General features: G+C 36.9%; 1 protein-coding gene across 9 annotated transcripts in view; it reads right to left on the bottom strand.

Annotated features, from left to right (window-relative positions):
- Nucleotides 1–12,411, bottom strand: part of ADGRL2 (adhesion G protein-coupled receptor L2) — a gene marked incomplete at both ends in the record, with an annotated part of 126,867 nt that extends 114,456 nt beyond the window's left edge. For all 9 annotated transcript variants that reach the window (XM_084266516.1, XM_084266518.1, XM_084266517.1 and 6 more), the window contains one exon: nucleotides 12,339–12,411. In XM_084266516.1, the coding sequence (XP_084122642.1) occupies nucleotides 12,339–12,411 (73 nt within the window). The remainder of the gene's footprint in view (nucleotides 1–12,338) is intronic.
- Between the last annotated feature and the right edge of the window lie 2,716 nt (nucleotides 12,412–15,127).

Here is a 15,127-nt window from a genome sequence, read left to right as displayed (position 1 = left end):
AACATAAAGATATAACTTAAGATATTAAAAAAGTATTTAATTAAGCAATGAAATGGGCCATATCTACTGGGACTCAATGACAGTAGATAATTAAGAAGTGTCCACTGTAAGCAGGCTACTTTGTGCATTTTGGCACCTTCTCTTGAAGCTTCCAACACTGCCAGTGAAAGGAAAAGATCTGAACTATAAGCACCAAGACACAGTGATGCAATTTACAGTTCCAGTAAAAGTATACAAAATCTTACGATCCTTAAACCTCCTTTGAAAGCACCAGCTTATCTGGGAAATCAGTCCTTCGGGACAAAAATCAGATACAACTCTGACATCACACCCTTATAAAGCCCCAAAGTGAATCTCCATACTTGTACTTTTAAACACCTGCAGACAACTTGTAGTTGTGAAGATGCTGAAGGGCATTCCATCAGGGAGCTTCATGCTCTAGATACTCTTGGCTTTAGACAACAGAGTCCCACAAAGTAGGGTTAATCATGTTAAGAGTCAAACTGGTGCTACACTGTAACAAAAATGACACATTTTAGACCTGTTTTCCCTCCTAAAAATAAAAAGCCCGGGGTGGTTTCCTAAGCTACAGTGGACCCACAGATCTCACTATTTTTTTCATCTACTTAAGAGTGGAGCAATCTGACAGCTCTACCATGACCTATACCTGTCCTGTTCATCCAAGGTGCAGGTGACATGGTTCAAGGAGGTGACTGGGGGAATCATCTTCCCAAAAGAAAGACCATCTCCTGCCAGTCCCAGTCCCTGTACCAGTCTACCCACAGGGCCACCACACAAGTGGGTGGCCAGAGCCAGCACAAGGGAGCTGGTGGAGCGACAGAGCAGGACTCAACACTCCCCCCACTGCCATCAGATGAAAACGAGCTCAGCATTATCTGGCTTACCCCACTGATGTGCACATACGCAGAAGCGCAGCTTTGCCCTACCTCTATGCCATCAGCTCCTGGGGCAGGCACAGATGTCCTCCTGCCCAGGTGTGTGGAGGACACTCACAGCCCTGCCCTTGACAGTCTTCCAAAGGCACACTGCCTACTGCAAGCATCTTCTGATAATTAAATCTTAATACTTTCACTTTGGAAAGCAAACACCTGACACGAGGAAGCTGTGCACATTCCCGCATGCTCCAGAGACTTCCCTAAATAACTTGTCAGCAGTACTAATTGAAAGTGTGTAGTGTTAATATGTTAACAGCAGACACATGATCAAAAAATAAGTATTTTTCTCAGAAAATTGGTATCTGTCAGGGTGAAGGGAAAAGGTGCAAGTGGATCTATTTTGTGGTTTTGGTTTTTCTTTTTTTTTTTTTTTTTTTAAATTATTTATTTGGGATCTAATTCAGAAATTTATACATTCTAACCATATGCTTTGTAGGTGGGTTTTTTCTCCTTCTAAACAGCAACAAAACCTCACATTGACCTCATTAGAGATACTTCAAGTTCTGATCTCCTACACACCACTTATGCAGGAAACAACTGCAGTGCTTCTCTTAAAGTTTCTGAATATAACATCTGGTTGCATATTCAGATGACACAGGCAAACCTGACAGCCCTAAAAACTTAGGGGTTCAGGTTGCAGACATGGTATTACGGTGTCTGCTCTCTGGAGTCAGCAGAATGAGCATTCTTGTAACCTTCAATAATCTGACTGAGGAAACCAAAAAAGGCATGAGAAAAACTCAAGAGAGAACCAAAACAAGCATTCTAAGTCTAGGGATGTTAGTCTATCATCATCAAAAGGAGATACTTGCCTATATTGCAGATCTAGTTTAGGAGGCCTTACTTTATAAATGCTCAGAGTTAAAATGACATTTTACTATATACTGTTAGATGTATCTATACACACACACATATACGTATAAATCGCTGGTTTTAAGTTCAAACTATGAAGACAGTTTGCTCAAAAATTAATTTCCAATGAAGGGTATACATTTGTGCGAGTAATACAAGTGGAAATTGACTCCAGAATCTTTATTTCCAATACCTACTTCACCTGTAATTTCTCCAGGTTATCTTAAGGATGTTGCATAAATTTGAATTATTTTCATGGAACAGCAGTTTTAGATAAATGGGATAGAGGAGATGAGAGCTGTAGGTCTAAAAATGCTTTCACGTCTAAAAAATCAAATATGGTGTAAGATAGCATGTTTTTCCTATTTAAATGGTTAACTGGCATAAATAATTAGTATACATTAAGTCTTTTTAAGAACTAAATTTAAGAATGAGCTTCTAGGCAAAGTCACTCTAGGAGAAGACCTGGAGGCCAAACTAAGGTACCACAAAAACGTCAATAGTCTTTTGACTGACAGATCTATTGTTAATACTCACGAGAATCACTTGCTTATGAGTGGTTAACCAATGCCACATTATCAAGATACAAACATGCTGCATAAAAATTCCCAAAATCTTCAATAATGAGCTTTTCTCGTATTATTTCGTCTTAGTGTCACTGGAAACAATTCATTGGGCCTTATCAGACAAGAGTTCCCATTTTCTATCATTCCATTTTAACCTGCTTAATCAGTTGAACAAAAGTACTTTATGTAAAATGATTCCTTTAGTTGCCTTAGCTACAAATCCCTGCAGTATTGTATAATTGAAATCTACTCACGTAAGTTAGGAATAATTAGGACCCCAAATTAAGCCAAACACAAAGTTAATTCAAATAGTCAGCTGCTGTCATTTAAATGGTTACAGAGTTTTATTGTTGCTTAACATCTTTGAATGCTTTTAAATGTACCTTTCCTCCCACCCCCCTTCCTTACCCCAAACAGAAATAGGATTAAGAGAGTAAATTTTGCTTAGGTCACAAGCATCCCTATCTTGAACAAAGATTTATTTTTTTTTTAATTAAAGATTTTCTCTGTTATTGTCATAAGATTTTTTTTTAAATCAACCAAATAAAAGAAGGAATTAAAAAGAATGGAAACAGACAAGGCTTTGAGGTAAATAAAGTTAGAATCATGGAATGTTAAAAATGGTATTAGCATGACAACAAACTTTTAATAATAAATATTCAGAAAGTCTCTCTTCATACTTCAAAAAAATTTTTTTTAAAAAAAAGGCAACATAGAAATGCTGTTAGAATGGATCCGTAACAAATCCAAGAGCTAGAAAGTAACGCATCAAAGAGGGATGGTTACATAATTTAACGGGAGTTGTTGCCAGGATTGAGTGAGGACTCTGCTGATTTAACAGAGTGAAATTCAAAATAATTTATACAGCAAATTAATTGTTATTGTGTTATATATATAACATATAACAAAGCAGTTGTTCTATTACTAGATTACAGTGTAACTGGTAAAGAAAACACTCGTGGTTAGATGGATTTCTCGACTGTTTTTCTGTCGGCACTTGGTTTACACTGCAGAACAAAACACTGTGTGTTATAAATCCTTCAAGGCAGTTTGTATATGGATGACTTCCAGACTTTTGTATTCTGAATTTTTAAAAACGTATTTGCACAGATGCTTTTTATATATATATGAAGATATATATATATATTTACACTAGTATAGAGATACAGATTTAAAGTTTTTTATTACTGAGCAGGATTTGAATTGAAGGCCTAAACCAAACAGTTTATGCATGATATGCTATGCTGGCATATTTAATTTTTTTTTCAGCTGGCACATTAATATATGAAGTGATGTTTTGTGGACTCTATCCATCTTTACAGGTAATAATCCACATCACAAACCACCAGTTTGCCCTCTAGTATTTTCCATGCTTCACTCTTCACGCATGCCAGCTTCATCTGTTGCAAATTAAATGATGCAAAAGCATAAGCAGCAAACTGTTCATTTTTGTTTACTAAAGGCATATTTATCTTATGCCACTAAAATGCATGATCAATTCTAAACCACAAACCCACGTTCTTCCAACAGACTTTCAACAGTAAATGTTAACAATGGCACAGAATAAATCCCAATCCTAAAGTGACATTTTATAATTTAAAAAAAAAAAAACAAAAAAAAACCAAAAAAAGCCCCACAAAACCCAAAGACAAAACACTAAAAGCAATCTGCAAGCCTAAGTTAGAGAAAATAACTGGGGCAGCTCAACAGGGAGAAACAGGAAAAATTAATGTGAAATACTGTGGAAGGCAGATCATGTCACATGCATAGTCAAACAGGATCAGTGGTGAACAGGCAAATCCAACTGAAGCTCACTAAGAAGATGGTTAAAACAGAAGTGATACGAAATAGCACTGAAGTCTGTAAAAAGGAAACATTCTCGTTGCTTTTCCAACTAAAAATGTGGTAGATAGGAGAATCTAGTTTCAGTGTCAACTTCCTCTCAGGTTTCCTAAGTGACATGCTGAATTTAAATTTAACAGGAAAATTGCTCAAACAGCACCTTTCATTAATTATACTTTCTTCTAGAACAGAACAAAACTACCTAACTCCTGAGAGAGACATCAAAATCCCTGACAAGGGAGAACACAAAAGCTAGCTCTCCTTCTATCGTCAAGATCCCTCATAAAACTTGCCGAGTGCTGTATCCAACAACTGAAAGTTACGTGGTCCCCAGGGTTTCTCACATGTATGTGTTGCTCAGGCAACAGATGAAAAAAAAATAAATTCATTTTGCTTCCTGACTAGTCTCCTCATAACCCATTTTATACACTAAGAAAACATGAGTGATTCTTATACCAGTATAAATCAAGAAAATAAAAAGAATGAAACATTCCCAACCACCTGGACTGGTCCAAGCTCAGGAGGAACAACCGAGGATCTCCCCCACCATCACCAACACACTCATGTACGTTTACATGGGTTGCCCTAATGCACCCTGACATGGATGAATTGTCCCCAACTGAAAAAAATAAAACCCCTCAAACTCAGCTAACATTCAAACAACTGTTTCTTTGCGCTTCAAAAGAAAGCCAGGAGAGAGAGATTACAGAAACATGAAATACCTTAGCACAATTAGAGTTTTGAAAGCCAGTGGAGTAGTTCAAGACTGGAAGGGCGGGAATTTTGGACACCTTCAAGCGAAAGGATTTTTGCAACTCCTATCTATCAGAAAGGACTGAATATTCAATTTATCATTTTTGGATTTGAGGTATGTCTTATTTACAGAATTACCCATACAAAATTTATCCACTGTTATAAATGTAAAAAATTTAGTATTCCTAAATTGATTGGAAAAACATCCAGTGCTCATGCATCTCATTCCAAATGTCAATCCAAACAAACCATCAATGGATAAACTATTACTATTTATAGAAATTAGTAAAACTGGAGCTGATCCAGCTTTGACAGAAAGAAATTTTATCAATTCTGAAGTGATTAGAAATAAAAATCTGTAGTGTGATTCTACTGACACAGGCACATCATAAGTGCCATGTAAAACTGAAAGTACACTAAAATTATTCTATAGATGTCTTTTATTTCTTTAGCTTCCTTTGTTCTAGTTATATACTTGTACAGCATGTAATATGATGAAGTGCTACTTCAGAGCCATATTATCCAAGTGCAAAGTCATATAATAATAAACAGAGGGAGCAACCATAAATATTCTTCTAACCTACCAATGTTGATGAACAAATATGATGCTGATTAACCACTGTAAATGGCCAACATTTAAGTGTTTCTTCCATGAAGATTACTGTGTAAATATATACAACTACATAACAAGATGCTGGGAGCTCCTATACTATCGAACGCATTTATGACAAGACTATGGACAGACAACAAGCCAAGAACAACTTCTCTGTGTGACTGTCTTTAATCTCCTCATGTAACACAATCTGGAATGCTACCACAAACATGGAAGTGAGCATGTAGATGAAACACGTATTTGCAGTAAGTTCTTTTTCTGCAGTGCTTTCATCCTACATACACTTGCTGCTATTAAGATGTCTCTAAAACACACAATTAGCAAAAAAATGTATTAGCTTCCTCTACTCATGCTTCATAGATAACTGAGGGGTTGGCTGAGAGGTAACATGGCTCAGAACTAGCTGAACATTGGTTCTCCCTGGTGAGCAATTGTGCTGTTCATCCCTGCGTTTGTATACTACTACCACTACTATTACAAAAAACCCAACAAATACAACAACAATAAATAATGTCTTCCTTTTCTGTCCTATTAAACTGTCTTTATCTCATCCCACGAGTTCTACCTTCTTTTCAGTTCTCTCCCCCATCCCACTGGGGGAAGGGAGCAAAAGGCTGTGTGGTTGGTTTTGCTGCCTGCCGGGTTCAACCACAACAAAGTATAAAACCCATTATGTGCTTGTAGAACTTGGCAACAAATATTAAATCTAAAATCATTATGCTTTATGATAATTTTTATAATCTGATCATAGGGACACTAAATGTAATAAGAAAGCCAGTGCTGAGGCATTCACTGATGTCAGATGCTTCAGGCAGTTGTACTCCCATTTTACACTATGACCTAAAAGCACAATATAAAGACAGACAATGCTGCTAAAGCTATATAAAAAACCCCTTGTTACTAAGAAAAGCAGTGTTCTTCCACTTGACAGAAGACTGAAATGAAAACAATTAAACACTTATCAAATACAACTGTTAGTAAAAATATTTTGTTCCATATTTAGTACTAGAATAGTAATGAAGCCTATTAGTTTTGTAAAGACTTGTATGTCCAAATTCTGCCGCTGTGTTCTTGGAAAGGTGCTTTACCATAATAATCTAAAATTTACCCAGGTTTATATTTAATGAAAGAAAAGCCCCTTAGGCAGTGGTGTCAGTGCAGGTTAGCTGAAGTTTAAGTCCAGTCCATCCCCTCTCTCTGCAGTGGTCAGCTGCTTGGCTCACTTGGCCCACCAATACCCACCAGGGGTTACAGCACCAAAAGACAGTAAACTGAAGGAATAGCTTAGAGGGGTCTGAAAATGTAACATCTGCCTTATATGTTATAAGGATTATAACATATAACCCCTTAGCACAACAAACTGCGCTTCTACAGTTTTACATGTTACAGGGTTCTATTATTCTTCTGAATACAGTGCTCAAGAAGATAGAAAATCTCCCCTCATTTATGAAGGTATCATGTTTTAAGCTAACTGAGGAAGATGACAACATACCAAAATAGTAATACTGTTATTCATCTCATGATAATTATGCATTTATACTTTTTTCCTTGCTTAAATTATAAGACCCTTAAATTAACATTTCCTAAAAAATTCTCATATAAATGTTAGTTCAGTATTAAAATGGTTCTTCGTGCATTCTTCTACATTTTAGAAAAGTGGTGGTTTTGCTTTGGTTTCAAGAATGTAATGTTACGGCATGGGATCCTGCAGACCTCACTGCTCAGGGAATATGTGAAAGGATATTCACTGCCAGCACGTTAAAGAATTTCTGCCTTTTCCAGGCAGTCTGTCAGTCTCTATAAGCTGGAAATGCACTTGAAAAGTTTAACAGACATTCTTCTTTAAGACGAAGTTTGGTCTCACTGTTTAGATCAATTTCCTTTTTAGAAGACACATTGGGCCTACACCACTCTCAGAAAAGTGAAAAATGACATGCTCTTCCAGGAAAGAAATCAGGCCTCAGTGCAGCAGTTGCTTTCTGCAGAAAGCCCACTGCTCCCTTCATAGATATTTTCTTCTGCATAATCTGCATTAATGAGTTAAGAAAAACACATTTGTGAAAGAATTATAAAGCACATTAGGAATACACCGTAAAAATGAAGATAGCACTGGAACACTTATTAGAGTGACCCTCCAAAGAGCAGGCAATAACTGGCTGGCCTTGGTCTGCTAAGTCTGCTTACGGATGCTTTGCAACCTCTGTTAAACCAAGTACTTGCCTACTAACTGTGTGCTTCACAGAGCTCTCACTGTGATAAATTCCCTGGCTAGAAATTAAATTAGTGCTCCTATTTGCTCTAGCGTGACTCTGTAATGGGTTTCACCCCTTGTAGAACTTAAATCCGCTAATTAACAGAAGTAGATTTCTTCTCAAGTCCAAGATTTTTTGAATTTTTACCCTGGGCAAAATCCTACTAATACAACCTAGCAAAGGCAGAGGAAAACTGACATGCTTCTGCAGTTTGTGGAATACCTGTGCCATACGCCTTAGACACTCCAAGTGCCTTGACAGGAGGCTGAAGATCTAAAGCAAAACATTAGAACAGCAAATATCTTTGTACTGGACGAGACGTACCTTATCTGTATTTAGTATGTCTTTTCTGCAGTAAATGCACTCGTGTTGGAAACATGCATAAAACTGCTTCCAATTTGACACTCAGGTCCTTGGCTGGCATAACTAAAATTTACAGCAATTTATATTTCCTATCATAATATTAATTAATATGTACATTCAGAGGCAAAGACAGGCTGGATTTTTTTTTTAAAAGCGTTAATGCCATTTAGGGAAACAGAATTAAATAGATAATGAAAGCATGATGCTTATTCCTTTGGACAAAGCACAGATAATAGATCATAATAAAACGAATTAAAATTGTATTAAACCTTCATTAAAATAAAATGCAAGCAAACAAAACTATGTCAGTGCTTCCCAAGCACTTGAGCTTCTCAAATACCAGAAAAGAATTAAAGAAAAAGGCATCTAAAGCTGGTCAAAAAGGTGGACTTTGTCCCCAAGATAAAGACGAAAAATATTAAAACTTGTACAGTCCAAAATCCAATCTTAATCAGAATGTTTAGCTCTTTCCTTTTTTTTTCCCACATGTATATTACTGTATCTGTCTTAACTTGCTCAAAGAGAAACCGATAATATGTATAATAAGCTTTTTACTAGGCTTTGCTATGGAAACAAGGCATGTATGATCTCACTCTCTGACTTTTTGTATTTTTTCAGATAATTTTTAACTTGTTGGATTATTTCACCTAATTAGGCAGGAGGGAAAAAAAAAAAAGAAAAAAAGAGGTTGTGTCAAAAGTAATTAATTTCCTACAGTGAGTAGGCAACAGGTAAGTTAAAGTGTGGGACTCCAAACTGCATGGGACCGCCAGGAGCACCACCCCCCTCCTTTTGTGAGGCCAGAGAGCCAGGATGGCGTGAGACAGGGACTGATTCTGGCCCGGCCGTGGTGAGATCTCCGGTCTCCACCAGGCCATCAGCCGCGGTACAAGGCCAGGCTTCACACAGCTACCGGCGTAACTCCATTCAAACTGCTTTCCAAGGCAGTCCTTTCAGTCTTTCTTTTGTAATAAAACTGTAGTTTCAAAGACAAACCTATAGCAAGAAGAATATGCTAGAAAAAGGGACAGAAAAATACCTTTGGAAATTACATTAATATTCAAGCTCCTGACTTCAGCTTTTCAGTCTTTTTCCTACCTCTCATCTCTCCCTTATTTAGGGCTGCAAAGCTTGCTGTTGACGGTAATAACAATGTTTTTCAAGCCTCTACACAACAATATTGACCTGTTGTTGATCAATGTACTAGCAGTGTATAATAACTCAGTGTAGTTTTCCCCTCCAGCTGCCACCACTCATCCTTTCCAGGTTCATTTTACCTGAAGGAAAGGACCGCTACAAAAGCAACCCCACCTGGACTGCACTAGCCAGGAAAAGCAAAGCGAAACTGAGACCTTCTTAACTGAGAATATGATTCCTATTTGGATAGGCAACACCAGAATAAAATGACAGCCTTCATGTAACTGTGCCCACTTCCTAATTCCCTGGTGAGTTCAAGTTAAGGCACTGTGAGAGTCATGAAGTCTTTGTCTTGATTGGAAAATGTTTCATTATATGAACAAATGAGTCACTTGTCCACACCCAGGATCTTTTTTCCCTCCTCTCTCTCTGCTTAACTCTACAGAAACATTAAAATACAACAGCAGGGAATTCAGCCAGGTTTCATATCCCCCGCCAACTGCAACAACCTGCATATACACATAAGATTTCTTATAAAAAATACCAAGTTCCAAGCAAGAGAATTAAAGATTTTCTTATTTCAAGCAAAAGTTAGATGCTCTTATTTTAACCTTTGTTCATGTTCATACTTCCAGGCATGAAGTGCTACTAAAGCACGTTACACTTGGCATCTCTTATTACTGAAGCAGAAGGCAATGTAATCTTGTGAGAAAGTGTAATAATGCGGTATTCATTTTGCTTCTGTGGCTGGAAGCCAACTCTATATTAATATTCATTTCCAGTATACAGAGCCACAATATTTCATTTATTTTAAGAATTTACAATTAATTTGCTATGATTCTGTTATCTGCTCCCAATTTCCTTCCCTGTTTCTTTTAGCTGAAAAAGCAGCTCTTGTATAGACTTTAAAAAAGTAAATTCACAACTGAAGCATCAAAAGATTGCTACTGGCTACTAAAAGCAAGAAAAACAGGGACAGAACAAAATGAACTTGAAATATTACAGATGACAATGAAAATTAGCTTTCTGCAAATGGCAAAAATTCCATCTGCATAAGTTCTCAGTTGACTTTTTCCTTTCCAAACCAGCAGATAAAACAAAGCTACTGTAACCAAAGCAGAGAATGTAAGTTGTTTGTCCGATTTTCCTTTCTGCTTTCAAATGTTTAACCACCACGTATCATTACAGTACTTGTAGCACAAATACATGAATTTTTGTAAAATGTATTAGATATATCAATTTTAAACAACTGCAATAATAAAATCCTTACTATTTTAAAACTTCAGAAAAATATAAATAGATGCCTCTACTGCCCATACCTTTGTTTTCAAGTAGTGCAACCACTTTTGCAATGTAAGTGCATTTATAATTAACAGAAGTTATTACATAGCCAGCCAGTTGCAAGTTTTATTATTCATTCTCCTAATATGCATTTACCTTTCTTACCTGTGAAAGAGGCTGGAAAGCATTTTACTTTCCAGCTGCTGGCACTTACTTTCCTATAAAAGTGAGATTATACCTACTTCCACAGACTCAACAGACACTGTGAGAACAATCAATCTAGCAGCTACCAAATCAGAGGTCCCACAAATGATGAAACCATCCCAGATCTGCAGTGTGCCCTGGGAAATGCCTGTTTTCTAATATATCCTGACAATATTTAATCAAAAAGGGGAGAGGGAAGAGAAACTGTCAAAGCTACTTAAGAGAAATGAGACATCTCCATGTTCAAAAACTTGCATGAAGACTCTTAGGACATGCCCTCTGATATATGTGGACATTCACACATACACGTGGGCAACCTATTTCAGCAAACCTTGTCTGTCAGTACAACATAAGACCCAATTTGTGTTAGTCTAGAATAAATGCTTAGGAAATTACACAGCAAACATGGAAGACCACATACAATATTAAAAATTTCAAACTTGCATTTTGCCATTTTTGAGTACTAGATCATTTTTTTTGTATAGATTTGGGAAAGAAGATAGGGGAGGCAGAGCAGTGTTCCTGAAGTACCTCTGAAAATTTACCCTTAAAATTCAAGGAATTTTGACAGAGTAAGGTATGTATCTACTTTAAAAGACAGTGAGATCACGCCCCAAATGCACCAAAATATGTCTGTATATTATACTGAATTATGTAAGATGGCATGGAGGTACTATTTTATTACTAAACCAGTCTTTTTACCCACTATTCAGTCAATCAAAATGATTACACACAGAAATAGCCTCAAATTCTATACAAATATTTGTAACTAAAAATTCATACAACATGTTTTCATTATATTTGTGTTGCTCTATTAAAAGGATCACAGAGACAGACTAACTGGACAAAGCAGTTTGTGAAGAAAAGCTGATAAAGTAAAGCTGATACAACTTTTTTCTTGAAAGCTTTTTACTTCCTCATCTCTTTAATTTAAGAGTTACTTTAAACACCTCATCTGATAGATGTGAACTATTTTTCCTTTTTTTTTTAAAGCAACATTATTTTTAAGGAGGTGTTATTTCTATATGCACTTTGAGTTTTATTTCCTGAAATTTAACTTGCATAGTTCTAATCTCAGTGAAGTGTTTGTCATTTTATTTTCAGCCACCCAAATTAGAAAAGTAAACCAAGTATTTAATTTGCACTATTTAGTTATTTTATATCACATTTAACGTATCTAGACATTGCTTCTAAATGGCTGCATAATGAGAACAGAAAGAAGAATAAACAGAACAGTCCAAAAATAAGGCATCTACCAATCAAAGATATTAATACTGTCACTTCAGTTGCCTGAACACTGTATTTCAGTTTCAACATACCACATGGTATCAAACAAAAAAAACATAAAAAATACTTTCTGTTCCATTAAAAAAATGTAAAGCTTATAAATTACACCTAGAACATGCTGCAGATATTTTTAATTTGGCATCCTAAAACTTCAAGTCATCTAACAGAAATTAATTGTACAGACCACTCATCTTATCTGCAAACCCAAGTAAAAAAATAAAGTAAGGCTTACCTTCACTACACTGCAGGAAGCTGATAATGAGTAGAAACCAAAAACTTTGCATTCTGCAGCCAGAAGACACCATTATTGATCCCTGTAAGAATTTTCTTTGTATTCCTTAATGAATCCAGTTATAAAAGCCCAGCATCATCGAAACCAGTGGTCTGCATTATTCATCTTCATACCTGGAGAAGCAGAGGTTTGGAAGAAAAAGAGAAAGAAAAAAATAAAAACAAACCACATCAATAGCTGAGCACCAATAATTGGGAATACCAAATTTTAGTTGACATGAAGACAGAAATTTTTAATAAAAACTGACAGTACACCTGTACTGTAGCTGGGAATTTGGCAAGTTTGTGGGATGTAATCTCTCAAGGTCAGTGATCATTAAACAGAATGCCAAATAATAATACATGTTAAAGTTGAAAGTACAAATGTTATTGATGTACTTGCACTAATACACATAAAAAAAAAAACAAACCACAAAAAAACCCACCCAGTGACATTTTCTCCAAATATAAGGAACCAGATTTGCAGATGACTAGGCTAAGCATTTCCCACTCCCCAAATCTGACACAACCTGCACTACTCTACTTCAAAGAACAATAATAAAATTAAATCTAGGACACTGACGTATTTCTTAGGGGTTCAAAACATGCAGTGGCTGAGAATGGAGCAACAGCACTCAATGCTGAGACTCTGCAGGTCTCCTCCCTGCCATGGCTCCAGACTTCCCTTCCCTCTATACACAGGTTGTTTCTCTTGGATGAGAAGCAGCAACAGCAACTTTGCAGACAAAATACTGTTCAGTGAGGAAACCTCATCAGTTTGCTGCACTTCTACCCAAAAAACCACCCTCAGAGAAAAGGGAGTAAACGTAACAGATGAGACTGTCCTGTCCTTAGGCTCTGACGGAGATTTGTCTCTGAGAAATATGAACCAAACTGCTCCTGCAAATGCCATACCAAAGGAAGAATTCGTACAGCTATCATTTGCATTTGAAAAATATAATTACAATGATAAAGTGCGGTAGCTGTGATAGAAGATTTGACAGCAGACTGCTCCCTTTCACTAATGACTTCATTCTCTCACCAGCCAACTGAGTAACTACGCACATCCTCTTCCATATCTCACTGTACAAAGCTACATCATGCTTCAGCCCCGACTATTAGTGTTATGGAAGCTAGAGAAAAATTAACATCCATATACAAACAAATTATTTTTTAACTACAAAGCTGGCTCTATATATTACAGATGCATGAAAAAACTCAGCAAGAATGACTCTCTGACCACTGCAGCAATTACAGAGCCCAAGATGTGAGCCTGGTGCCACTCTGGCTCGGTCTCTCCAAGACCAAAGGACAGGACTGTGTGGATGTATTTATGAGATATCTGAAATTAACATTACTTTAAAACCATGTAACAATGACTACGTAAAAATTTAAGTGGTGGGATCCAAGGGCCGCTTACGAGTCTTGGGAGTACTGGAGCATGTTGAGGGCTTTAAAAATACATTTACCCCTTTGGCAAGGACAATTGGAAAAGATGAAGAGCACAAAATGCCAGACAAAGAAATCTATGAACTGTAGATCATTTTCAGAAGTAGAAAGCATAACTCCTTTTATACTAGTCAATGTTAATATTAATCAATGATAAAGTTTGTTCCCTGAGCACACAGACAGCAACAAGACTGACACTCTTTTCCCCAAGCAGAAAAAGGCAAGAATTATCAGAAAACATTGTGGAACAATTTCTCTGGCTCTCAATGCAGACAATGCGACTGTGGCAGAATATGAGACTAATAAATAGCCAAGAAGGCTTCTTTACTTGGCTCCTCTTTAAGAGAAGTGATGCCGCTTCAGTGTAGACATCCCTCTCACACAGCACAAGCGTGCTGGTGATTTCTCACACTGGGAAATGAAAGCGGACTTCTGAGGCCAACTGATTTTATGTTTATTTATACATAAAAACAAACCCTTTTTCCAATTTCCAACTACAGACAGGTGCTCTTCAATCACAGGCACTTTAATCCATACATGTTTCAACAAAGACCATGCAGTAGCCAAAGGAGTGCTTCAGTGCAGGACAGCCAAAGCGTGGCTCTCCCTGGCTCAGACCCATGTGCCTCAAGGTAAAAGATGTGCCCTCAATTTAGATGGTGATACACCAGCTGCTACAAGACAACCCAGAAGCAGTTATGAAGAGACAGTCATATTGTATCTCTAGATCTTTCACATTGGGCTGAGAGTGTTTTGCAACTACCAAAAAAGGGGAAAAAAAAATTCTAAAAATCCACAAAGGATGCACTGCATTCAGCAGAAATTGCAATTGAAAAGGAGCTCCTGCTGAGCAAAGAAGAAAAAATTACCAACATGATATCTCAAAAAAAAACCCCAAACCAAACCCTTGGGAAGAGCCTGGATTAATTTTTTACCTGTAGCACCCACAGGAAAAAAAGTAAAACTATTTCACAGACACTACAGGATAATCAGCATAATTTCAGTGAGCAATCAGAATAATCTGAGAGAATAGAAGAGGAACAATAATGGCTAAAAATGAAATTAAGTCAGCCTTCTGATTGTTCCCAATCTGTCCAGACAATTTTTGACTTCCCAAGACTCAAGTTTTACCATTACTTCCACTACGTATCACTGCACACCCAGATTTTGAGACGTCTTCCTTCCCTTTCAAGAGGGTAGTCCTTTATCATCCTTAAACTCAGCTTTCTTGTGAGCTTTTTTTTTAAATTGGAGGGGAGGAAAAGGGTTGTATTAAAACAAAAAAGAATAATAAAAGCACCA

Source organism: Gallinula chloropus (genome assembly GCF_964237585.1).
Source record: "Gallinula chloropus genome assembly, chromosome: 6".
NCBI classification, from domain to species: domain Eukaryota; kingdom Metazoa; phylum Chordata; class Aves; order Gruiformes; family Rallidae; genus Gallinula; species Gallinula chloropus.
This window is presented reverse-complemented; position numbering and strand designations above follow the sequence as displayed.